Raw genomic sequence first — 26,558 nt, 5'->3', positions numbered from 1 at the left:
GGTTGAGGTACCTATTGCTGGTACAGGGCTGGAGCCTGACATGCTGTTTTCCTTCCACATCCCCTGGTAGGGCTCTGTGGAAGTGGGATCCTGCCGGCCTCTCAGCTCTGACGCCGGGCTCCATCCACAGACCCATTAGAACCTGATGGAGACGGAGCAGGAGTACGATCAGGGACAGGCCCTGCATCATACAGGTACTCTGTGTCCCCGGCAGGCACAGACACACTCCGGGCTGGCTGGGTGTTGTAGTGCGCCGGGGAACGCAACGTTGGAGTTAGTGTCCCTACAGATTACTGGGGGATTTTTTGTGTATGGGAACGCAGCGCCGACCCCCTCTGGACCGGGCGGCGCTGCTGTGACTTGTGGTGCGCCGGGGATCCGCCGTCCGCGCTTTTACGGCGGCGGCGGTTATAAATTGAGTCCCCGGCTTTTTGGGCCTAGGACGCCGGCAGCTCCGATTCGTTCCCGCCCCCACCCTGTCATTCAGGGTAGGGGAGAGACGCTGTTCGCTAGCAGCGACGAGGGCTGGAGCCTGATTTACATGCTCCAGCCCTCACACTAGGCACAGAGGGAAGCAGGCTTCCCGCTCTTAGCCAGGAACGCCCAGGGCCCGCCCCCCTTCTCTCTCAGGACGCCGGCAGCCATTACATGCATGTCTGGCTGGAGGAAGGACGCAAGGCTCTGGGAGACCTGGACTAGGGGCTATCTGGCGACCACACACCCGCTTTTTAAGCGGGCGGTAAGCGATTTTTCTGTGCTGGTCCCTCTAGTGCCTCACGGTGTATCGGTGTACTGTGTAGGATATAGAGATATTGTATTTCTTGCACTGTGAGGTCGCTTCTGGCTGCATCTCCCAGATCCTTCTGTGGAAGCAACAACATGCCATCCTCAAAACGCAAGGCTGCCAAGGCTAGGGCTGTGTATACTGCGTGTGCTGCATGTGGGGCTAATCTACCAGCAGGCTCCGATGACCCCCATTGTGTGCAATGCTCCGACCCGGTGCTGCTTCGCCAGCCGGAGTCAGGAGAGGTAGTGACCCAGGCTGAGACGCTTGTAAGTTCTGCCCCGGTGACAGGGACAGACTTTGCAGTTTTTGCTGATAATATGTCTGTGTCTATGGCAAAAATCCTTGAAACCTTGCAATCTATGCATGGGGCTCAGTCTTTGGGCACGGCGAGGCCTCTGTCCTCAGGTCCCCCTCACTTGGAATTAATCCAGCCCACAGGGGGGTCCCCGGCTTCACAGGCCGAGGATTATGACTCAGATGATAGCCCCAGCCACCCTAAGCGAGCTCGCTGGGAAAGACCCTCAACGTCATCACACTGCTCAGGGTCTCAGCGCAATCAGTCTCCCTGTGATGTGTCTGAGGAGAGTGATCAGGAATCCACTCCTGGAACCCCTCTCAACCTGGATACCCCTGATGGGGATGCCATGGTAAACGACCTTATCTCAGCCATCAATAGGCTGTTGGATATTTCTCCCCCAGCTCCTTCAGCAGAAGAGGCGGCTGCGGAGCAGGAGAAGTTTCGTTTCCTTTATCCCAAGCGTAAATTGAGTGCTTTGTTGGATCACGCTGACTTCAGAGAATCAATCCAGAAGCACGACGCTCACCCAGAAAGGCGTTTCTCTAAACGATCTAAAGATACCCGTTATCCTTTTCCCTCTGAGGTGGTCAAGCGCTGGACACAGTGTCCAAAGGTAGACCCCCCGATTTCCAAACTCGCAGCTAGGTCCATAGTTGCAGTGGAGGATGGCGCTTCACTTAAAGATGCCAATGACAGACAGATGGACCTTTGGTTAAAATCTGTCTATGACGCTATCGGCGCGTCGTTTGCTCCGGCATTCGCAGCCGTATGGGCACTCCAGGCTATTTCAGCTGGCTTAGCAAAAGTGGATGCTATCATACATCCAGCAGTGCCGCAAGTGGCGCACCTTACCACGCAGATGTCGGCGTTTGCGTCTTACGCTATCAATGCGGTCCTAGAATCTACCAGTCGCACCTCAATGGCGTCCGCCAATTCGGTAGTTTTGCGCAGAGCCTTGTGGTTAAAGGACTGGAAAGCAGATGCTGGTTCCAAAAAATGTTTAACCAGTTTGCCTTTATCTAGAGATAGACTGTTTGGCGAGCCATTGGCTGATATCATTAAGCAGTCCAAGGGTAAAGACTCCTCTTTACCACAACCCAGAACAACCAAACCTCAGCAGAAAAAGTGGCAGCAGAGGTTTCAGTCCTTTCGAGGTTCGGGCAAGACACCGTTTACCTCGTCCAAAGGGACTCAGAGGACGCAAAGAAACTCAGATTCGTGGCGGGCTCACACGCGCCCCAAGAAAGCAAATGGAGGTACCACTTCCAAAGCGGCTACCTCATGACTTCCAGCCCCCTCCCTCCGCATCGCCGGTCGGGGGCAGGCTCTACCGCTTTTCCGGCATTTGGATGTCACAGGTCAAAGACCGGTGGGTGACGGACATTTTGTCTCGCGGGTACAGAATCGAGTTCAATTCTCGTCCTCCAGCTCGGTTCTTCAGAACCTCCCCACATCCAGACCGAGCAGATGCTCTGCTGCAGGCGGTGGACTCCCTAAGAGCGGAAGGAGTGGTGATCCCAGTCCCTCCTCAGGAACAAGGGCAAGGGTTTTACTCCAATCTCTTTGTGGTTCCAAAAAAGGACGGCTCGTTCCGTCCTGTTCTGGACCTAAAACGGCTCAACAAACATGTGCACGCCAGGAAGTTCCGGATGGAAACCCTGCGTTCTGTCATTGCCTCAATGTCCAGAGGAGACTTCCTTGCCTCAATAGACATCAAAGATGCTTATCTCCACGTGCCAATTGCTACAGAACATCAACGTTTTCTACGTTTTGTGATAGGAGACGACCATTTTCAGTTCGTAGCTCTGCCATTTGGTCTGGCGACAGCCCCACGGGTCTTCACCAAGGTCATGGCGGCGGTGGTAGCAGTCTTGCACTCTCAGGGACACTCGGTGATCCCTTACCTAGACGATTTATTGGTCAAAGCTCCCTCTCAAGAGGCATGTCAGCGCAGCCTGAATGCTACGCTGGAGACCCTACAGTCTTTCGGATGGATCATCAACTTTCCAAAGTCGATCCTATCACCGACTCAATCACTAACGTATCTTGGCATGGAGTTTCATACTCTAGCAGCGATAGTGAAGCTTCCGCTGAACAAGCAGCGGTCACTACAGACAGGGGTGCAATCTCTTCTGCAGGGCCAGTTGCATCCCTTGCGGCGCCTCATGCATTTCCTAGGGAAGATGGTGGCAGCCATGGAAGCAGTTCCCTTTGCGCAGTTTCATCTGCGCCCACTTCAATGGGACATTCTCCGCCAATGGGACGGGAAGTCAATGTCCCTGGACAGGAAAGTCTCGCTTTCCCAGACGGCCAAGGACTCCCTACAATGGTGGCTCCTTCCCACCTCATTGTCTCAGGGAAGATCCTTCCTGCCCCCATCCTGGGCAGTAGTCACGACAGATGCGAGTCTGTCAGGGTGGGGAGCAGTATTTCTCCACCACAGGGCTCAGGGGACGTGGACTCCGCAGGAGTCCACCCTTCAGATCAATGTTCTGGAGATCAGAGCAGTGTATCTTGCTCTACTGGCCTTCCAACAGTGGCTGGAAGGAAAGCAGATCCGAATCCAATCGGACAACTCCACAGCGGTGGCATACATCAACCACCAAGGGGGGACACGCAGTCGGCAAGCCTTCCAGGAAGTCCGGCGGATTCTGATGTGGGTGGAAGCCACGGCCTCCACCATATCCGCAGTTCACATCCCCGGCGTAGAAAACTGGGAAGCAGACTTCCTCAGTCGCCAGGGCATGGACGCAGGGGAATGGTCCCTTCACCCGGACGTGTTTCAGGAAATCTGTCGCCGCTGGGGAGTGCCGGACGTCGACCTAATGGCATCCCGGCACAACAACAAGGTCCCGGCATTCATGGCGAGGTCGCGCGATCAAAGAGCTCTGGCGGCAGACGCCTTGGTTCAAGATTGGTCGCAGTTTCAGCTCCCATACGTGTTTCCGCCTCTGGCGCTCTTGCCCAGAGTGCTACGCAAGATCAGATCCGAGTGCAGCCGCATCATACTCGTCGCTCCAGACTGGCCGAGGAGGTCGTGGTATCCGGATCTGTGGCATCTCACGATCGGTCGACCGTGGTCACTGCCAGACCGACCAGACTTACTGTCCCAAGGGCCGTTTTTTCCATCAGAATTCTGCGGCCCTGAACCTGACTGTGTGGCCATTGAGTCCTGGATCCTAGCATCTGCAGGATTATCTCAAGGAGTCGTTGCCACAATGAGACAAGCTAGAAAGTCGAATTCGGCTAAGATCTACCACAGAACGTGGAAGATTTTCTTATCCTGGTGCTCTGCTCAGGGAGTGTCTCCCTGGCCATTTGCATTGCCCAAGTTTCTTTCCTTCCTGCAATCGGGGTTAGAAAAGGGCTTGTCGCTCAGCTCCCTTAAAGGGCAAGTTTCGGCACTATCCGTGTTTTTTTCAGAAGCGTCTAGCACGTCTTTCTAAGGTGCGCACGTTCCTGCAGGGGGTCTGTCATATTGTGCCCCCGTACAAGCGGCCGTTAGATCCATGGGATCTGAACAGGGTACTGGTTGCTCTCCAGAAGCCGCCCTTCGAGCCTCTGAAGGAAGTTTCCTTTTCTCGGCTGTCACAGAAAGTGGCGTTTCTTGTTGCGATCACATCGCTTCGGCGAGTGTCTGAGCTGGCAGCTCTGTCATCCAAGGCTCCCTTCCTGGTGTTCCACCAGGACAAGGTAGTGCTGCGCCCTATTCCGGAGTTTCTCCCTAAGGTCGTATCCTCTTTTCATCTTAATCAGGATATATCCTTGCCTTCTTTTTGTCCTCATCCGGTTCACCGGTATGAAAAGGACTTACGTTTGCTAGATCTGGTGAGAGCACTCAGAATCTACATTTCCCGCACGGCGCCCATGCGCCGTGCCGATGCACTTTTTGTCCTTGTCGCTGGTCCGCGCAAGGGGTTGCAGGCTTCTAAAGCCACCCTGGCTCGATGGATCAAAGAACCAATTCTAGAGGCCTACCGTTCTGCGGGGCTTCCGGTTCCTTCAGGGCTAAAAGCCCACTCAACCAGAGCCGTGGGTGCGTCCTGGGCATTACGTCACCAGGCTTCGGCTCAACAGGTGTGCCAGGCAGCTACCTGGTCCAGGCTGCACACTTTCACCAAGCATTATCAGGTGCATACCTATGCTTCGGCGGATGCCAGCTTAGGTAGAAGAGTCCTGCAGGCGGCAGTGACACCCCCGTAGGGGAGGGCTGTTTTGCAGCTCTAACATGAGGTATTTCTTTACCCACCCAGGGACAGCTTTTGGACGTCCCAATCGTCTGGGTCTCCCAATAGAGCGCTGAAGAAGAAGGGAATTTTGTTACTTACCGTAAATTCCTTTTCTTCTAGCTCTTATTGGGAGACCCAGCACCCGCCCTGTTGTCCTTCGGGATGTTTTTTTGTTGTTTGCGGGTACACATGTTGTTCATGTTGAACGGTTTTTCAGTTCTCCGATGTTATTCGGAGTTAATTTGTTTAAACCAGTTATTGGCTTCCTCCTTCTTGCTTTGGCACTAAAACTGGAGAACCCGTGATACCACGGGGGGGGGGTATAGCCAGAGGGGGAGGGGCCTTGCACTTTTAATGTAGTGCTTTGTGTGGCCTCCAGAGGGCAGTAGCTATACCCCAATCGTCTGGGTCTCCCAATAAGAGCTAGAAGAAAAGGAATTTACGGTAAGTAACAAAATTCCCTTCTTACTCGCAATTTTGGAAAGGTGCACAGAATATTTTCTGGCTGATTTTTGAGGTTTTGTGTGAAATTATGTCCAATTTGCCTTTTTTCTGTTTTTATTTTCCGTGTTACCATACAATCAAAGGAAATAAACATGTATAACAAAATGTGTATTGCAATGGTTTTCTGGGAGAAATACTTCATTTTCTGGAACAAGTTCAAGTGTGTCAACTGTTTACCGGACACTTCCGGTTTTATTTCGGCTTGCGTTCCAGGCTCCTGCCTATGACGTCGGCGGCGCAGGTATGCTGATGCGGCCGACGGGCATGATGGTGACGTCGCTGTTTCCGGCATGGTGAATGCTGGGACTGACGTCACGACGCTGCGGTGGACTTACCGCGCATGCGCGGCCCCTATAAGAAGCGCGGTTTTCAAACTAACCGGCGCGGCACCTGCAGCTTGGCGCTCTTCCTTGCTGGATGTTATTTGGGGTAAGCAGCTTGGTCTATGAGGCTATTCCTCATGTTTGTTTGATTGGATGGGCTGTAAGTTATGATTTTTATTCCACAGTTCCGTCCATGGGGCAATTTTGATTGTATATCAGTCCAGTTATGATTACTGATATGACGACTTGTACCCTGAAATGACTCCCCTGATGATTCTTTGAAACGCGTCGGGAGGTACTGTGGTATGGTTCGAGTGAAGTGAAGGTATTTGTGCAAGACCTTTATGAGGTCACCTGACTTTGAGCCATATCATCACATGCCCTATAAAAATACGGTAAGGCCGTTTTTTTCTGCTTTAATGGTTGCGAACATCTGTTTGATTCTGATGAAGCGACCATCCTAGCTGTGTTTATCAATGCAGGTTTGAGTGTGACTTGTATTCATACCTCCTGTACTGTGTGCCTTATATGATTCGTCTGGAGGCTGTTAGTACACTTTCTGCAGCCCTTGACAGATGTTTTATTCTTTTATGGTGGCAGTCCACCTTTTATCTGCATATCTAATAAATGTTATATTTTAGGAGTTTTTCCTTGGTTTGACCCCTTTTGTGCTATATATTACTCTCTTGAACTAGGGGGATTTCATTAAGGTTTTTGCTATTGAAACACTTTTGGCAATGACATATATGTGTATATATATATATATATATATATATATATATATATATATATATATATATATATATATATATATATATATATATATATATATATATATATATATACACAGAGGTTGAAATAAGTAAGTATTCATTTAATCACAAAGGTTGTGTTTTTAGTAGCAAAATGGGTTTTCGGATTTATGTGCTTTTTTTGTGTGTGTTGTTTTTTTTTTTTTTTAATTTATTTAGTTTTCTTTACTTTTTCACTTTGTTCCACTGTGGGACATGAATATTTTCTTACCTTGATCATTGGTCTCATGTATTGCAGAACTCGTGTCTCACTGATTCTGCCTGTTAGACCCTGCTTATAGCTAGGTCTAACAGGTCACCACACCCTGACCACTGGGTGCCATGGCAACTATCAAGGGCTAATTGGCCCTTATTGGTTCCAACACCTCTTGGGATGAACTCTCCAGGGAGTCAGCTGTCATATACAGCTGTTACCCACAGGATTTTTTCCCACTAAGGGGCATTATTTACTTATTTCTCTCCTCCATTTTAAAAAAGCGGTGAGGAAGAAAACAGTGTGGAATGATCACCGTTTTAATGCACATTAGCCGTCGTTAGGGCTGAAATGGTCACTGTAAGGCTGGATTCACACGAGCGTATGGCATCCGATGCAATATGCTAATCACCCCCGGCACAGGCTCTGCTGCGAGCGTGAGCTGAGTGTCATGCGACTGTGAAGCTGAGGGCGGGAGCTGAGGAGGAGAGGGAGGGGTTAATCCCCCCATCTCCTCCACTGTCAGCCTGTTCGTATATCACACTGCACTGGGATAACATCCGAGTGCAGTCCGATATATCACTCGCACCCATTCACTTAAATGGATGTGAGAAATACGGCTCTCGCAGAAAATTGCAGCATGCTGCTACTTTTCTCGCATCCAGAATCTGGATGTGAGAAAAGCTGACCAACTGCTCGCCCTCATTGACTAAAATTGGTCAGAGTGTAATACGAGATTTTCTCGCATTGCACTCATCCGATTTCACCGCTCTTGTGAGCGTACCCTAAGTTTAACAAACTCATGAATCAATAAAACAAGGAAATATCTGAAACTGTGTAACATATGTTATCAAAAATGTATGCTTCTTATTTAAACTTATGAGTCTTCTGTCAATGAGTGATTATTTTTCATCTGCCTACTGAAGTCTAATGTGAAGGGAGGGGGGTTGGGCGATCAAGCGTGAGAGGAACACACTGCTGCTTCTTTTCTAGTATATGTTTTGTCTCACCTCGCCTCTGGATTCACAGCTACATTGCTCAGTACTGCGAGTGTCTTCTGACAGTCTGTTATAGGAGAGCAGGAATTCCCTTTGTATCTGACACCAAAGCAGCTCATCTCCACTCACGAGTTCAGGGACAACTGAAAATTAGAGATGGAGACTGCAAATGGAATAAACTGGTGAAAAATTAAATTTTGCTATGGAGTTCAATTGTAATTTGCAATAAATAGTTTGTAATTTATCCATTCAGATATTAACAGATTATTTTTTTTGTATACATTAATTGATTTACTTTTTTGTTTTAGTGTTTTTTGCTGTCCTGACTAGTAGTCTGATGGTAGGGCTTAAAGATGTGATTGCCTACGTGTTCACTTCAGACAGGTTGGTAATATAGAATTTATAAAATTGAATCCTTTCCTCTTTTAGGCCCTGTGCGCACTTGCCGGTTTTTCCCGCGGATTTCCTGCGGATTTGCTGCATGTTTCGCTACATGTTATGTTCATAACATCTCTGCAGTGATTCACCAGCAAAACCTATGGGAAAAAAAATGCTGTGCGCACTATGCGGATTTTGACAGCTGCACGTTTTGCTGTGGGATTCCCGCAGAAAAAACAATTGCATGTCACTTCTTTTCCGCACGTCGCTGCGGCATTTTACTCCATTGAAGCAATGTAATCGTGAAATCCTGCAGGGAATAACGCAGGCAGCAAATTCTGTGCGGTTCTTTGCGTTTTCCTGCGTTATTCCCTCTGGTATTTCACGGTTTACCTGCGGTAATGTTCATCGCTGCCTGCGGTTTGCAGGGAAGTGATGTCATTATGACAGGAAAAGGAAGCGGAGCAGAGAGTAAACACATTCACTATCTGATCTATCTTCACAACCACAATAATTAATTTATTCCACACCAGTCTAAAGGCCCCGTTACATGCAACGACATCGCTAACGAGATATCGCTGGGGTCATGGAATTCGTGACGCACATCCGGCCTCGTTAGCGACGTCGTTGCGTGTGACACGTACGAGCGACCGCTAACGATGAAAATACTAACCAAATCGTTGATCGTTGACACGTCGTTCATTTTCATAATAGCGTTGCTCATGCTGGACGCAGGTTGTTCGTCGTTCCTGAGGCAGCACACATCGCTACGTGTGACACCGCAGGAACAACAAACGTCCTCCTGCAATGAGGTGGCCATGACTTTCATGCGGCTGCTCTCTGCCCCTCCGCTTCTATTGGACGCCTGCCGTGGGACGTTGCTGTGACGCCACACGAACCGCCCCCTTAGAAAAGAGGCTGTTCGCTGGCCACAGTGACGTCGCTAGGAAGGTAAGATATTGTGCACCACGGGCAGCGATTTTCCCGTGACGCACAAGCGATGGGGGCGGGTGCTTTCACGAGCGACATCACTAGTGATATCGCTGCGTGTAAAGCGCCTTTTAGGCTATGTTCACACGTTACATTTTTGCTGTGTTTTTTTCTGGAGCCAAGACTTGCTCTCTTGGCAGTAAAAAAAGCTGCTCACAAAAAGCAGGTTTTATGTTAAAGATTATGTACTTTGTCTACAGTACATGTTTAAAATAAGTTTTTCATTCACCAAAAATGCAGAAAAAAACACTGCAAAAATGCTAAAAGCGGACCCATGGAAGTTCAGTTTGACGAGTTCAGCAGGACTTTTGGAAACGCTCTGTATGGGACCTGGACTTGACCTGAACCCCAATGGAAGTCAGTAATTTGGCAGTTCGGGTGTCCACACACATGCAACCAGCCATAAACAGATCACTTCTGGAGGCAGGGTTTTTCCATTTTTTTTTTGTTTGGTGCGCACTACATCCAATTATGCTGTTATTACACCCCCCCCCAATGAAAGCCATTCAAACATTGCAAGTGTCTCACACTGGGTTGAGCACCAAGTACACCTGAGCACAGCGATGCTCCAGTGAGTGGTTTGCATATGTAAAGCATCCGAACTCGAGGTTTGTTTGTTTTTTTTTTGCAAAGTTTGTGTTCGGTAGGAATACCATACAACGAACCTTGGATTCACTTATCTCTATTCAAAGGTTCAATTAGGATATATGTTTATATAGTTTTCCATTTCAGTCAGGGTTAAAAAAAAACATTTGTGTGCATGCGATATCTAAAATCTCATAGCTTTTTCTGGTACTATGAAAAGCAACTTTTAATTTGCAAAAAAAAAGCATTAAAAAAGAGCTGCAAAAACGCAACGTGTGAACATAGCCTAAAATTTTAGACCCCTCTGTTCTTTCAGTGGTTTTCCTTTCTCTTATTGAAATGTACACATTAAAGATTTTGATTGAAGACAGCAAAACCATGAAGAAACACATATGGATATGAATAGTAAAGAAACAAGTGCAAAAAAACCCAATGACCTTTACACCCAATGTCAGCTTTATACCCTTTGGCATTTTTTTAAGGCTGCTTTGCCTTTACACTGCCGTCTAACTCATCCCAAGCCAAATCAAATGTGCTTAAGTTGGTTGACTGGGGAGGCCATGTCATCTGACATCCAAACGTTTGACTGGTACTGTATATATATATATATATATATATATGTATGTATGTATGTATGTATGTATGTATGTGTGTGTATATATATATATTTATATATGTATATATTATATACACATATATATACACAGTCACAGCCAAAAGTGTCGGTTCCTTTGAAATTGTTCCAGAAAATGAAGTGTTTCTCCCAGAAAATGTTTGCAATTACACATGTTTTGTTATACACGTTTATTTCCTTCATTTTTATTGGTACAAGACATTTAAAAAAAAAGGCAAATTGGATATCGCTTCACACAACACCTCAAAAATGGACCTGACAGAGTTGTTAGCACTTTTCCACCTTTTCAAAATTGTGGGTAAAGAACTTTGTTTCAAGTATCTTAAGCTCCTTGAAACTCACTTGTGGCAAGTAACAAGTGTGGGCAAAATGAAAATCACACCTGAAACTAAATAAAAAAGTGAAGAAGTTGACTCAATATTTGCATTGTGTGCGCGATACTAAGTATGAAAAACAGAAAGAGAAAAAGAGAACTGTCTGAGGACTTGAAAACAAAAATTGTTGTAAAATATCAACAATCTGAAGGTTACAAGTTCATCTCCAGAGATCTTGATGTTCCTTTGCCCACAGTGCGCAACATTCCAGTAAACAAAGGAAATAAACGTGTAGTTGCAATAATTTTCTGGGAGAAATACATCTCTCTCTAGAACGAATTTGATCAGATATACAATTTATGGTTATCATAACTATAGTAGCCTACACCGCTCAATCGATCCCCGCAAATATTGGGCAAGCTGCTGAAATATACCAAACACAACATTAAAGAGATGCTGTCCACGCTCTTATTGGCTTCAGTGTTCACATGACAGTTCTGACAAAAGCGGAGAAGAGTAGCATGGCAAGGGATTGTTAAGAAAGTGTATGGTTATTTTTTTATTTTTAGAGTACCCTGGCAACTTCTTTTAACCCATTTGTAATATACATGTATATATATTTGTATTACATGGCTGTATTATTTATTCATGTGGCCTATATGAATGTTATGTTCACTTTTCTATAGTGCTAGATTTCATAGACATATTTAATATCCTAGCCCAGGTTTAGAGTTTATTTCATAACATTCTTTTAGTTAAAAAAAAATGATGCACATAAGTTTGTAGATATTGACCTTTCACAATTTTTTTCTTTAGGGAGATTGTTGTTCTGGTTTCTCATCTCATGCTGATTTTTGCACCGTTTCACCTTTGTGACGCTATAGCTGTAAGTATTTAGGAATACACATCACACACATAAATATAATATATTTTTAACGTATAATCATTTATAGGGCACTTGTGGTGGAATACTTAGAGGATCTGGAAAACAGAAGATTGGAGCAATTACCAATGCTGTTGGGTTTTACCTTCTGGGTTTGCCCATAGGAATTTCACTGATGTTTGCAGTGAAACTTGGAGTGATAGGTAAGCAGTGCTATTATTGTATTGTAAAGTGATTTACAGAGCTGGTAATGCTGTTGGTAGAATTGAAAAGAGGAGTTAATGGTGTGAAAAAGGCTTGAGCAACACCAAAAAATATTATGGTAAGAAACAGTAGTAATAACGGATTATATTTAAAGGGGTTGTGCTATTGAGATTATCTTAGTCCCTGGGTACAGTTTGTTACAAAGAATCACCATCCCTGGATCCAGCGCTGAGTCTCTGTCACTGCTCCTGGTGTATGGTTGGTGATGTGATGTCAATAGTGTGGCAGCATAGGAGTGGGGCTTTTCATCTACATTAGCGGAGGGGCTGAGTTCACTGGTTGGCTGCATCTCTGTTAAAATTGTATCAATGCGTTAGCAGAAACTGGGAGCAGTGGTGGAGACTCAATGATGGACCCATGGATGATTAGGGCGCAGTTTGTTTTTTCTAGAAGAAAGACTGACTAGGCAAGAATGAGTTGCTATCAGTCAGGATTTGGACCAGAATCTGATATCTAGCATGCCAAGGCAAATTGCACAAGAAGAGTCAACATTATGCTTATTCAGGCTTTAGATGAACTTGATATATTTCTCAATAAAAGTGTAAAAAGTTACGAAATGCAATGCCTATAATTGTACTTCAGTAACCATATAAACAGCTGAGAAAAAGATCTTAGAACATTTTTTTAAAAAAATGTGTCAATCTCAATCGTTTTGGCTATTACTGTATGTACACAGTAGTGTACAAACATTTAAGGCAGGTGTGAAAAAAATGTTGCAAAGCAAGAGTGGTCTAAAACAGGAGTCCCCAACTTTTTTTACCTTGAGAGCCACATTCGACTTTGAAAGTTGGTCGACAGCCACACTGTAGAGATGAGGACCTAGTCAAAGCCAATTTAGCAGTAGAATACAGGAAGCAACAATTGGAAATAAAGAATCTTCCCTATATTGATATCAGAGAGGAAAAGTGACCTCCATACACAATACAATCCACTATACCAAAACTAATAATACCACATAAGGGAGAAATACCGCCACACCGTGACCAGATAACATATTACCACCACATAGTGATCGAATACAGACACATACAAGGGAGAAATACCGCGTCACTATGACCAGATAACATTTTACCAGTACATAATGATCAAATACAACCACATGCAAGAGAGTAATACCACCACACCATAATTAGACCACATATTAACCGAATATTACCACATACAAGGGAGAAATACCACGACACTGTGACCAGACCACATATCATATCCCTGATCATGGATATAGCCTGGTATATATGTACCCATCATGGCCCTATCCTGGTATATATGCTCCCATCATGGCCCCATCTTGGTATATATACTCCCATCATATCCCCATCCTGGTATATATGGCTCCCATCATGTCCCCATCCTGGTATATATGCTCCCATCATGTCCCCATCCTGGTATATATGGCTCCCATCATGTCCCCATCCTGGTATATATGGCTCCTATCATGTCTCCATCCTGGTTTATATGGTTCCCATCATGTCCCCATCCTGATATATAGCCCTCCATCCTGGTATGTAGCCTCCCCATCCTCCTGGTGTATAGCCTCGCCATCCTCCTGGTGTATAGCCTCGCCATCCTCCTGGTGTATAGCCTCGCCATCCTCCTGGTGTATAGCCTCGCCATCCTCCTGGTGTATAGCCTCGCCATCCTCCTGGTGTATAGCCTCCCCATCCATCTGGTGTATAGCCTCCCCATCCATCTGGTGTATAGCCTCCCCATCCTCCTGGTGTACAGCCTCCCCATCCTCCTGGTGTACAGCCTCCCCATCCTCCTGGTGTACAGCCTCCCCATCTTCCTGGTGTATAGCCTCTCTATCCTCCTGGTATATAGCCTCCCCATCCTCCTGGTGTATGGCCTCCCCATCTTCCTGGTGTATGGCCTCCCCATCTTCCTGGTGTATGGCCTCCCCATCTTCCTGGTGTATGGCCTCCCCATCTTCCTGGTATATAGTCCCACCCAAGCACACAGGGAAAAAAAAAAGATAATAATAATAGGTTGTACTCACCTACCCTGCGCTCCCGCAGCGGTTGTGGCTAAATCTCAGTGGGAAGACGGACCTGTGGGTGTGACCGGCTTGGTTTGTGGGCATGACTGGCTTAGCTGGTGGGCATCGTGGTTTCCTCCCGTCTACTATACTCAGGTAAGGGGGGCTTCCCCCCCCTGCACCCCCTCATCTGAGGGTCTTACCCCCAGACCCCCGCTTCTATTATAATCAACTGTGTGCCCACGTGGACTTAAAAGAATAATGTATCTTCTTGGTATCAGATATGTCGGTGGAGGCTCCGCCCGTTCTGGGCACATGGGCATGACGTCAGCAGAGGTCCCTCTGGCCACTGGGATTAAGATGTTACCCTCCCCCGGCGTCCTCCTGCAACACTGGCATGGCAACTGACTAGTGTGTAAGTGGCGCAGCGCATGACAACCGACGGGTCTCTGTGCTCAAATGTATTTCAGCTGGAAGCGTTCCCTCGGACACACATCCATCTGAATCAGGGGCTGGGACAGGCCCGGGCCCGGTCGCAGTGGCGATCTCTGTGACCGTGGTAGATACGCCCCTGCCTACATGTTCTCTTCGGTTCCTCTGGAGTGGTTACCTGGGCCTGCGCGTCCTCCTGCTCTTCTCTGTTGCCCCAGCCCCGGTGATGACAGTATGTTGCGGTGTGGTGTTGAGGAACTGCTCTGCCTCAGTCCTGTTGCCTCACTGTTCAAATGTATGCGTGCCTAAAATACGCACATACATTTGAATAGAGGCAGGGTCTCCGGGTCCTTGACACCACACTTGTGGAGGCCTAGATTCTCGCAGCGTTGGGACCTTAGGTGAGTCACATGACTGTGAAGTCACCAAACGTCATTCTGCAACTGCGGAAGCTTCAGTGATAGTACAAAACATGTACTATCGCTGAAGTGTATGATTGAAAAGCTGGGGGTCCCACAGAGCATGGGGGCCCTGGATCAGCTGCCCAGTCTGCCTACCAATAAACGACGGCTCTGAGAAACAGCCCCCGTCCCTGTACAGCTACATTTCTGAGGACCGACGGCCAGCCACATGTCAGGAGCAGGCGAGACACATGTGGCTCATGAGCGATGGGTTGGGGACCCCTGGTCTGAAAAACAAAATCGTTCATGGTTTAATTTAATCAATTAACAGAATGCAAAGTGAATGATCAAAGCATAAATTTTATCAAATTAATACTTGATGTGTCACTTTCCAACCTTTACCTTAAGAACATCATTAATTATTTGCTTAAGATTTATTCTGCAGCAGAGCATCGCCCCCAAACATTCAGCCAATGTCATTAACCTCTTGACGACATTTAACGTAATGGTACGTCAAATGTTGTGTCACTGCCTTTGATGCAGGCCTACACGCCAAGCCAGCGTCTTTCACCTCTCTGCCAGGGGTGGAAGGTGCGTATCATGACAGCTTGGGTTTTGCTGATGACCCCTGTGTCTGTCATTATGATCCTCCTGTGGATGCCGGGATATGAGGCTGTGATTGCCCTACCCTGTGTAACACAAGCATGCAGACGATCACAGCTTTATCATTTAGCAAAAAACAATTAAACACATTTTAAAAAAATCATTTTTGCTTTGAAGCATTTTTTTCACAATTGTGTAAAGCCTTTTGCACAGAACTGTATACTTATTTACCAGAGGATACTTAAATCGTGTTTGCTTTTTTTGAAGGCCTCTGGTCTGGATTGATATTCCCTGTCTTTTTACAAGCCTCGTTTTTCGTGGTCTACGTTTTGCGCATGAACTGGGACAAAGCTTGTCAAGAGGTAATTATGTTGCAATAAGCCGTCGTGATTTTTTTAATGGTGTCCTTGAGTTTTGATTTACTCATTTAAAAGGGTATTCCCATTTCCAAGATCCTATTCCAATATATGGTAGGTGTAGTAATAATAATACTATTAGCAATTACCTCCAATTAGAAATGTAGTATAGTTCTCCTGATATAACCATGTCTCTTACCTCATGTGCAGGACATTACTGTAGCTTCGGTATCCATGGTTACCACCACGCACATAGCTACATTTATTTGTTAGCAGATGTAACCATGGATACCTAGGCTACTGTAATGCCCTGCACATGAGGAAAGTGACATAGCAAATCAGGAGACCTATACTACATTTCTAATTGGAAGTATTTGCTAATTTTATTATTATTACACCTACTACATATTGGGCTATGATGTTGAAGATGGGAATGCCCCTCTAAGTGGATTTATATTTTATATTATTATATATTAATAAAAATAGACCTTCCATTGATTAATGTGTGCTTTTAGTTGCTTTATTGTAAAATATTTAAAAGGCACCTGTCATTAAATTCATGTTGCCCAAACAACGAGTAGCATGAATCAGAGCCTGGCTATGAGATTGCAGCCAGGTATGTTATGCTCTGGAACAATGCATTATTTCAGAGGAAAACATGTTTGAATTGCCAGTGGTTATAGGAAACGACTTCTGATGATGCCCTTAGCTGTCTTCTTACTACTTCTCTCCACTCCAGTTGATTGATAGGTCTGTAGCTATGTATACACATGGGTGAGACCTGTCAGTCCCTGGAACAGGGTGGGTAGAAGCAGGTTGGAGACATCATCAAAGTTTCAAAGTATGTTTTCTCCGACAGCCGTGTTTCAAAGTAATACAACGCTGGCTGCAATTGCAGCATGGATCAATGACAGATCCCATTAAAGGGAACCTGTCAGCAGAAATTTCCCCTAAAACCTAACAGATTCCCCCTCTGCAGCTCCTGGGCTGCATTCTAGAAAGGTCCCTGTTATTATTGTGCCCCCTTTCTGACCAAAAAAAAGAGTTTATAAAGAGGTACCTTTTTGGCTTCGGATTCTATAAATGTGACACGGGGGCGGGCAGCCTGATGGCCGTTATTCTGCCCCCTGGTCCTGTATGCCGCCCCCATCGCTGATTTCCATACTTTTGGACGCCGCCCACTGCTCCAGCCATCCCCACGCATGCCCAGTGCCAGTCTCACGGGACTGAGCAGTGTGACCTCTGGTGACGTGTGCGCAGACAAGTGATTATGGGCGGGACTGTGACTGTTATCAGCAAGTACCCGCCCATAATCTCGTGAGCGCGCAAACCTCTCCAGCGGTCACACTGTGCTCAGTGTAGATGCTAGACTGTATGGGCTGCTTCCAGGGATGACGTCCCTTTGTCACGTGATAGTATTTTGAACACGCCCCTATCACGTGACAAAGGGACGTGATCCCTGGAAGCAGCCCATACAGTCTAGCATCTACACTGAGATGTATTTGGGTGCCATGGAGTTTGACGTGGGGTTATGTTCTGAGAAGGCATGGAGGGACTATGTGAATTTAGTTCGGCTAGGGAGTGTGATAGGCCACCTTTAAAAAGATGCGTTTTTAGGGAGCGTCTGAAGCGGAGTAAGTTGTGATTCGTCCTACTTTCTTGGGGTAGAACGTTCCAGAGGATTGGTGCAGCTCGGGAGAAGTCTTGGATCCAGGAGTGGGAGGTTCGGATTAGTGTGGATGTTAGTAGAAAGTCATTAGCAGAGCGTAGGGAACGGGTAGGGTGATAGACAGAGAGGAGGGTAAAAAAATATTAGAAAAGTATTAGAAAAAAAGAGATTGTTACTGTTTTTGCCAATGTTAATTTATTCTAAGATTATAATTCCCATTTTAGAGAAATATGCTTAATTCCTCTTTCAGTCATCTGGTTTAGTCTCATGCTGAAACCACAAAGAAACTATATGATCCAGGACAATTTTAGAGCTGAGTCACATTTTCCTTGTAAACTTGCAAATATTTCAGAGATTTTGTCCTATATACTGTATTTTTTTTAACCCATTCCTGACTTTTTTTTTTATCCTCTACGTCCAAGAGCCATTTCTTTTGTATTTTCTTTATCGTTCCTTTATGGGAGACCCAGACCATGGGTGTATAGCTAGCGACCTCCGGAGGACACACAAAGCACTACACTCAAACGTGTAGCTCCTCCCTCCGGGCTATATACACCCCCTGGATGACAATCTACCCAGTTCAACGCTTTGTGTTTCAGGAGGATACACACACTTTTATTTCCTCATATTTTTTTCAATTTTATTTTAATTTTTTAAAGATTTGGAAGAAAAGCGGGTCCAGTCTGGACTCCCGGCATGTCCCTTCACGCTCCACTCTGCGGGGTGCTGTTAAGGTTGATCTTCATAAGGCTGGAGCCTTCACATGCCGTGCTCCTTCGCATCCTCTGTCGAGGCTCTGTTTGAAGTGGGAGCCAACACGGTCCTCTCTGCTTGCAGGAGGCCGGCTCCATCCACAGCCCTGTCTGGTCCCTGCTGGAAGGAGCGTTAACCCCACTCAGGGACATGGCCCTGCGTCTCAAAGCTAAGTATTGAGACGTTTTTTCAGGGGTCCCGGGTGCTTTTATTATGGGGGCAGTATGTGCTTTAGCGTTACTGTTAATTTCGGCCGGTTCTGGGAATTTCCCATGAGAACCGCGCCGACGGTGCCTGCTCGTCGGCCGCACTTTAAAATCTAGGCCCCGGCTTCAGTTTGGGCCTAGTTTCGTTTTTGGCTTCTGCTGTATGTTTTGCATACAGCGCCGCCCACCGCCCGGCCAGCAGAGGGGAGGGCACTCCTCTCTAAGGAGATGTCCCCTCCCCTGTCTACCCCCCTGTATCTCTGTGCTTCTGTTTTCCCGCTCCTGGGCTTATACACGCCCCCCCTCCTTCTCCCAGCGCCATTTTATCAGCGTTTTTATCACTGAGAAGCGCTGGATGCTGCAGCTGCATACTTTTTGGAAAGCTGTCACTTTACAGGGGAGCGGTGAAATCCGGAGGACACAGAGAGCAGGGCTGGTAAGCCACAACCTATGGTTGTGGATTTTTATACACTCAGGCTTTCTACAGGAGTGTGTTTTGGCTGCAGAGCTTCCTCCACAGCAGCATGTCTGTCACTAGGAGCAAGGCTGCAAACATGTATGCTATATGCACTGCTTGCAAGCTAATTCTGCCAGAGCCTAGCACGTACCCACATTGTGATAACTGTGCTAATATGGTTGTGTCTCAGCCTGGAGCCTCCTCAGGGGTCCCTCAGGCTGCTTCGGTCCCGGTGGCTGAACCCCCGGCTTGGGTAGCATCCTTTTCACAGGCTCTTTCCAAGTCGTTTGCCGATTCCATGGGGCAGCTGTCCCAGACGCTGCTGTCTATGCATCAGCCTCCCTCTCAGGGTGTCTCTGCGGCTCCGAGCTCTGCAGAGCCCTCAGAGCATGTCCTAGGACCCCGTCCCCCTAAACGGAGACGCACGGACCCTTCTCCTTCCTCGTCCCACGGCTCTGATTCACAAGCCGAGGTGCAGGGCGAGGAGGATTCCTTTACTGTGGGCTCAGACGCTGCCTCTATGTACCCCATTGATTTGTCTGAGGGTGATGCGGACGTTAGTGACTTGATTGCGTCCATTAACTCCGTACTGAACCTCAACCCACAGGAGTCAGAGGATCAACCCTCTCTGGTAGAGGTACACCAGTTTACCTCTCCTAAGAAACCTAGGAGTATGTTTTTTAACCACTCCAGCTTTCAGACCACTGTTAACAAGCCTAGGGCCTGTCCTGACAAACGTTTTCCGAAACGTAGTTCAGATGACCGTTTCCCGTTTCCACCGGAGGTGGTTAAGGACTGGGCCCAGTCCCCAAAGGTGGACCCTCCAGTGTCCAGAATCTCAGCCCGCACAGTAGTTGCGGTGGCCGACGGCACTTCTCTTAAGGATCCCACTGACCGCCAGGTTGACCTTCTGGCCAAGTCTGTATTTGAGGCAGCAGGAGCCTCCTTCTCTCCGTCTTTTGCGGCGGTGTGGGCTCTTAAGGCTATCTCTGCCTCTCTGGCGGAGATTCATTCCCTTTCCAGGGACTCTATTCCTGAGATGGATGCCTTAACTTCCCGAGCTTCGGCTTTTGCATCCTACGCCATGTCTGCCGTCCTGGAGGCTTCTCACCGCACGGCAGTGGCTTCCGCTAACTCCCTCGCGATCCGCAGGATCTTGTGGCTTCGAGAGTGGAAAGCGGACGCTTCCTCTAAGAAGTACCTTGCGAGTCTCCCTTTTACTGGGTCACGGCTGTTTGGGGAACAGCTGGATGACATAATTAAGGAAGCTACGGGCGGGAAGAGTACTTCCTTGCCACAAGCTAAAGCCAAGAAACCTACCCAGGGCAGGAACCAATCGAGGTTTCGTTCCTTTCGTTCCTCTAACTGGTCATCCTCTAAACCCACAGTCTCGTCCACTACCGCCAAGGATCGCAAATCCAACTGGCGCGCAAAGCCGCGTCCTCAAAAGACCGGAGGAGCCGCTGCCACCAAGGCAGCCTCCTCGTGACTATCTGGCCGCGCCAGCAACGTCCTTGGTCGGGGGCAGGCTCTCCCACTTTGGCGACGTGTGGTTGCAACACGTCTCCGATCAGTGGGTGCGGGATATCATCACCCACGGCTACAGGATACCTTTTTCCTCCAGCCCGCCAAACAGATTTTTTCTGTCCACCCCCCCCTGCTCCAAAGCCGCCGCCTTCTCTCAGGCCGTGGCATCCCTGCAGACCAACGGTGTAATTGTTCCGGTCCCCGCCCGGGAACGGTTCAGAGGTTTCTACTCAAACCTCTTTCTAGTTCCCAAAAAGGACGGTTCCTCCCGGCCCATCCTGGATCTCAAGCTTCTCAACAAGCATGTTCAGGTGCGGCACTTTCGCATGGAATCTCTAAGATCGGTCATTGCCTCAATGACCCAGGGAGATTTTCTGGCATCCATCGACATCAGAGATGCCTATCTGCATGTGCCTATTGCGGTTTCACACCAGCGCTGGCTACGCTTTGCGATCGGAGAGGAACATTTCCAGTTCGTGGCTCTTCCCTTTGGCTTAGCCACGGCCCCCGAGTGTTCACCAAGGTCATGGCAGCAGTGGTTGCGGTCCTGCACCTCCAGGGGTTGGCAGTGAATCCTTACCTGGACGACCTTCTAGTCAAGGCCTCATCCAGTGTAGACTGTCAGCGGAGTGTCTCGCTCACTCTCGCCACTCTAGTCCAATTCGGGTGGCTTGTCAACCTCCCCAAGTCGACTCTGACCCCGACCCAGGTACTTTTGTACCTAGGGATGCAATTCGAGACTCTGCCGGCACTTGTCAAGTTGCCCTTAGTCAAACAGCAGTCCCTTCGTCTGGCAGTGCGCTCTCTGCTGAGGCACCGCCGTCATTCCATCAGACACCTCATGCAGGTGCTGGGTCAGATGGTGGCGTCCATGGAAGCGGTTCCCTTTGCCCAGTTCCATCTGCGTCCCTTGCAGCTGGACATTCTCCGCTGTTGGGACAAGCGGATCTCTTCTTTGGACAGGCTGGTGGCTCTGTCATCACAGGCCAGGAACTCCCTTCAGTGGTGGCTTCAGCCCCTCTCCCTTTCACAGGGACGGTCCTTCCTGACTCCGTCCTGGGTGATCCTCACCACGGATGCCAGTCTCTCCGGCTGGGGAGCGGTGTTTCTCCATCACCGAGCACAGGGCACTTGGACTCCGTCCGAATCAGCCCTCCCGATCAATGTGCTGGAGATCAGAGCCGTGTTTCTAGCTCTCCTAGACTTTCACCACCTATTGGCGGGCAAGCACATTCGGGTTCAGTCGGACAACGCGACAGCGGTTGCCTACATCAATCACCAGGGCGGAACTCACAGCCGTCTGGCGATGTTGGAGGTTCAACGAATCCTCCAGTGGACGGAGGACTCAAAGTCCACCATATCCGCAGTCCACATCCCAGGCGTGGAAAACTGGGAGGCCGATTATCTCAGCCGTCAAACCGTGGACGGCGGCGAGTGGGCACTGCATCCGTCAGTGTTCAGGTCAATTTGCCGCAAGTGGGGCACTCCGGAAGTAGATCTAATGGCTTCCCGGCACAACAAGAAGGTTCCGGTTTACGTGGCTCGCTCCCACGATCCTCAAGCCTTCGCAGCAGACGCACTGGTTCAGGATTGGTCTCAGTTCAGTCTGGCCTATGTGTTTCCCCCTCTAGCGCTATTGCCCAGGGTTCTGCGCAAGATCCGAATGGAGGGCCGTCGAGTAATACTCATTGCTCCGGACTGGCCCAGGCGAGCCTGGTACCCAGACCTGCTCCGCCTGTCCGTAGGGGTGCCGTGGCATCTTCCGGACCGCCCAGACCTTCTCTCTCAAGGTCCGTTCTTCCGCCAGAATTCTGCGGCTCTCAGATTGACGGCGTGGCTCTTGAGTCCTGGATCCTGACGGCTTCAGGCATTCCCTCTGAGGTCATCTCCACCATGACTCAGGCTCGGAAGTCTTCCTCGGCTAAGATTTACCACAGGACTTGGAAAATTTTCCTGTCCTGGTGTCGCTCTTCCGGCCATGCTCCTTGGCCGTTCGCCTTGCCGACCATCCTGTCTTTTCTACAGTCGGGTCTACAGTTGGGTCTGTCCCTCAATTCACTTAAGGGACAGGTGTCGGCTTTGTCGGTATTGTTCCAGCGGCGTATCGCCCGACTGGCTCAGGTGCGCACCTTCATGCAGGGCGCATCTCACATCATTCCTCCTTACCGACGACCCTTGGATCCCTGGGACCTTAATTTGGTCCTCACGGCCTTACAGAAGCCCCCTTTTGAGCCTCTCAGGGAGGTTCCTTTGTCTAGACTTTCACAGAAAGTTGTCTTTCTAGTAGCCATAACTTCTCTCAGGAGAGTTTCTGATTTGGCTGCGCTTTCTTCGGAATCCCCCTTTTTGGTGTTTCACCAAGACAAGGTGGTTCTTCGTCCGACTCCGGACTTTCTCCCTAAGGTGGTGTCTTCCTTCCACCTTAACCAGGACATTTCATTGCCCTCTTTTTGTCCGGCCCCTGTGCATCGCTTTGAGAAGGCGTTGCACACCTTAGATTTGGTGCGGGCGCTCCGAATCTATGTGTCTCGCACCGCCGTTTTTCGGCGGTGCACCTCACTTTTTGTGCTAACCACGGGTCAGCGCAAGGGCCTTTCGGCGTCTAAACCGACCTTGGCTCGTTGGGTTAGGTCGGCTATCGCCGATGCCTACCAATCTTCTCAGGTGCCTCCCCCGTCGGGGATTAAGGCGCACTCGACCAGAGCTGTCGGTGCCTCCTGGGCTTTCAGGCACCAGGCTACGGCTCAGCAAGTGTGTCAGGCTGCCACTTGGTCCAGTCTGCACACTTTTTCTAAGCACTACCAAGTGCATGCTCATGCTTCGGCAGATGCGAGCTTGGGCAGACGCATCCTTCAGGCGGCTGTCGCCCATTTGTGAAGTTAGGTGTTGCCTACTTCTCCGTTTCGTTTATTTCCCACCCATGGACTGCTTTGGAACGTCCCATGGTCTGGGTCTCCCATAAAGGAACGATAAAGAAAAAGAGAATTTTGTTTACTTACCGTAAATTCTTTTTCTTATAGTTCCGACATGGGAGACCCAGCTCCCTCCCTGTTGCCTGTTGGCAGTTTTTTTGTTCCGTGTGCTTCACGGCTGTTGTTAGTAGACAGAGTGCTGGTTTTGCCGAGTTTTACTCTATCTCTACTTATGGGTGGATGTCCTCCTTCAGCTTTTGCACTGAACTGGGTAGATTGTCATCCAGGGGGTGTATATAGCCCGGAGGGAGGAGCTACACGTTTGAGTGTAGTGCTTTGTGTGTCCTCCGGAGGTCGCTAGCTATACACCCATGGTCTGGGTCTCCCATGTCGGAACTATAAGAAAAAGAATTTACGGTAAGTAAACAAAATTCTCTTTTTTGCGTCCACATAGTCTTGGTTTTTTTTTGTGGCACAAGTTGTACTTTTCAATGGCACCATTCATTTTACAACATGCTGTACTGGAAAATAGTCGGAAAAAATTCTAAAAGTCCAATTGCAAAAAAACCCCCCATGCAATACTGACATAGTTTTTTGGGGAATTGTATGCTGAAAATCACAGCATTCTGCTAATTTTTTGTCATGCCCAATCGGCATGAGAAAAGTATGCTGATCGGCACTGCCCCCTAGTGTAACATTGGTCTGAGGGCCATCGTCTGTGTTATACGCTCATGTGCGCGCAGCCATTTACTTATTTATCTCTTCAATTGGGTTGTCTTATATATAGTATACAGTGGGTACAGAAAGTATTCAGACCCCTTTAAAGTTTTCACTCTGTCTCTTTGCAGCTATTTGGTCAAAAAAGTTCTTTTCTTTCCTCAGTAATGTACACTCTACCCCCTATCTTGACAGAAAAAAACCAGAAATGTTGAAATTTTTGCAAATTTATTTAACAAAAAAAACTGAAATATCCCTTGGTCATAAATATTCAGACCCTTTGCTCAGTATTACGTAGAAGCATCCTTTTGAGCTAGTACAGCCATAAGTCTTCTTGGGAATGATGCAACAAGTTTTTCACACCTGGATTTGGGAATTCTTTGCCATTCTTCCTTAGGCTATGTGCGCACGTTGCGTACAGTCACTTCAGAATTTTCTGCAGCGATCTGAAAAGCACACGTGCGCTTCAAATCGCTGCAGAAAATGTCCGTAGAGAAAAAAAAAAAAGCCGATTCCATGCGCTCTGCCTGCAGCTCCTCCCATAGACAGAGCAGGAGCTGCCGGCAAAGCGCACGGAAGAAGTGACATGTCACTTCTAGAACGCAGCGCTTCGGGCAGCAGCCGAAGCGCTGCGCTCTAAGACGCCACGTGCGCACGGCCCCTGCACAATCTCCATAGACTGTGCAGGGGACGCAGGACACATGCAGTTACGCTGCGCTACAAAGCGCAGCGTAACTGCATGTATTTACGCAACGTGCGCACATAGCCTTACAGATCCTCTCCAGTTCCGTCAATTTGGATGGTGAAAATTGGAGGACAGCCATTTTTCAGGTCTCTCCAGAGATGCTCAATTAGGTTTAGGTCAGGACTTTGGCTGGGCCAGTCAAGAATGGTCACAGAGTTGTTCTGAAGCCACTCCTTTGTTATTTTAGCTGTGTGCTTAGGGTCATTGTCTTGTTGGAAGGTGAACCTTCGGCCAAGTCTGAGGTCCAGAGCACTCTGGAAGAAGTTTGCTTCCAGGATCTCTTTGTATTTGGTCGCATTGATCTTTCCTTCAATTGCAACTGACGCACCCCAGGGCTTTGGTGTACTTTGTCCCAGGCCTTGTATTCACTGGGAAGTATCACGGGTGGCCGTTGCCCGGTTCCGTGACCCTGGGGGTCGCTGAAAAAGGGAATTGTACAAGGGAAAAATAAAAATAAAGTGTTTCTCGTGACGCCACTTTCAGTATACTCACTGGTTTGGAGTAGCTGCAACCCAGCTGGTGCTTGTTCCTACCAATCTGGTATGCCTTTGGTCCCAGTGCCGGCGTAGTGACCTGGCGAGCTTTAATTCCATGCACTCATCTGTAGTTGGTGGGTCTCCGCGGCCTGGAGTGTTTTGGGGGTCCCCTTCTGTTGTCTCTGTCCTGACCCGTATGGCAGACAGTTTGAACAGGCACCTTATCAGGTGAGCCTGAAGCGTCTTCCTGAACTAGGACTCTGTACCCCGCCGGTGCTCGGTCCAGTGAGTACTCACGCCATACTCTCCCTGACAACTGTACTCCCTTCAATCAGTCACTTTATACTTTCCGTCTGTGTACTGACTTCTGACTTAACGTCTTACTGACTTCACGTCTAACTGACTTCACGTCGAACTGACTTCTTTCTGACAAGATGTCCGTCTCCCCTTACTCCACTGACTAGCCCCTCCTCCTCCCAGGTTTCTGACTAGTGGATTGGATGAGTCCCAATCAGTAGGTGGCCAGTCATTAGTTCCGTCTCTAGCCTGTTACCCAGTCTGGGGAAAAAGGCGTGGATTTGTGTGTGTGCTGAGTTATTTACCAGCACTGGGCTTCCGGGGTTAGATGTAGTACCATGTGGCACCTGACGCTCAGGGGTGCCAAATTACCAGTCGTCCTGTGCCTTCAGCTGAAAAACACCCCCATAGCATGATGCTCTCACCGCCATGTTTCACTGTTGGGATTGTATTGGGTAGGTGATGAGCAGTGGCTGGTTTTCTCCACACATACCATTTAGAATTACAGTACCTACAAGTAGTCTTCAACCCCCTGCAGATTTAGCAGGTTTGATAAGATGCAAATAAGTTAGAGCCTGCAAACTTCAAACAAGAGCAGGATTTATTAACAGATGCATAAATCTTACAAACCAACAAGTTATGTTGCTCAGTTAAATTTTAATAAATTTTCAACATAAAAGTATGGGTCAATTATTATTCAACCCCTAGGTTTAATATTTTGTGGAATAACCCTTGTTTGCAATTACAGCTAATAATCGTCTTTTATAAGACCTGATCAGGCCAGCACAGGTCTCTGGAGTTATCTTGGCCCACTCCTCCATGCAGATCTTCTCCAAGTTA

The 26,558-nt window shown here is 48.0% G+C and overlaps 1 protein-coding gene across 3 annotated transcripts in view; it reads left to right on the top strand.

Annotated features, from left to right (window-relative positions):
* The window catches only part of LOC142291637 (multidrug and toxin extrusion protein 2-like), a 175,442-nt gene that overhangs the window by 123,848 nt on the left and 25,036 nt on the right, over positions 1 to 26,558 (top strand). For all 3 annotated transcript variants that reach the window (XM_075336307.1, XM_075336306.1, XM_075336308.1), the window contains 4 exons: positions 8,453 to 8,528; positions 11,862 to 11,931; positions 11,999 to 12,131; positions 15,871 to 15,965. In XM_075336307.1, coding sequence (XP_075192422.1) covers positions 8,453 to 8,528; positions 11,862 to 11,931; positions 11,999 to 12,131; positions 15,871 to 15,965 — 374 coding nt within the window. The remainder of the gene's footprint in view (positions 1 to 8,452; positions 8,529 to 11,861; positions 11,932 to 11,998; positions 12,132 to 15,870; positions 15,966 to 26,558) is intronic.

Source organism: Anomaloglossus baeobatrachus, chromosome 2 (genome assembly GCF_048569485.1).
Source record: "Anomaloglossus baeobatrachus isolate aAnoBae1 chromosome 2, aAnoBae1.hap1, whole genome shotgun sequence".
NCBI classification, from domain to species: domain Eukaryota; kingdom Metazoa; phylum Chordata; class Amphibia; order Anura; family Aromobatidae; genus Anomaloglossus; species Anomaloglossus baeobatrachus.
The sequence above is the reverse complement of the archived record's forward strand: the minus strand, read 5'-3'. Positions and strand labels throughout refer to the sequence as shown.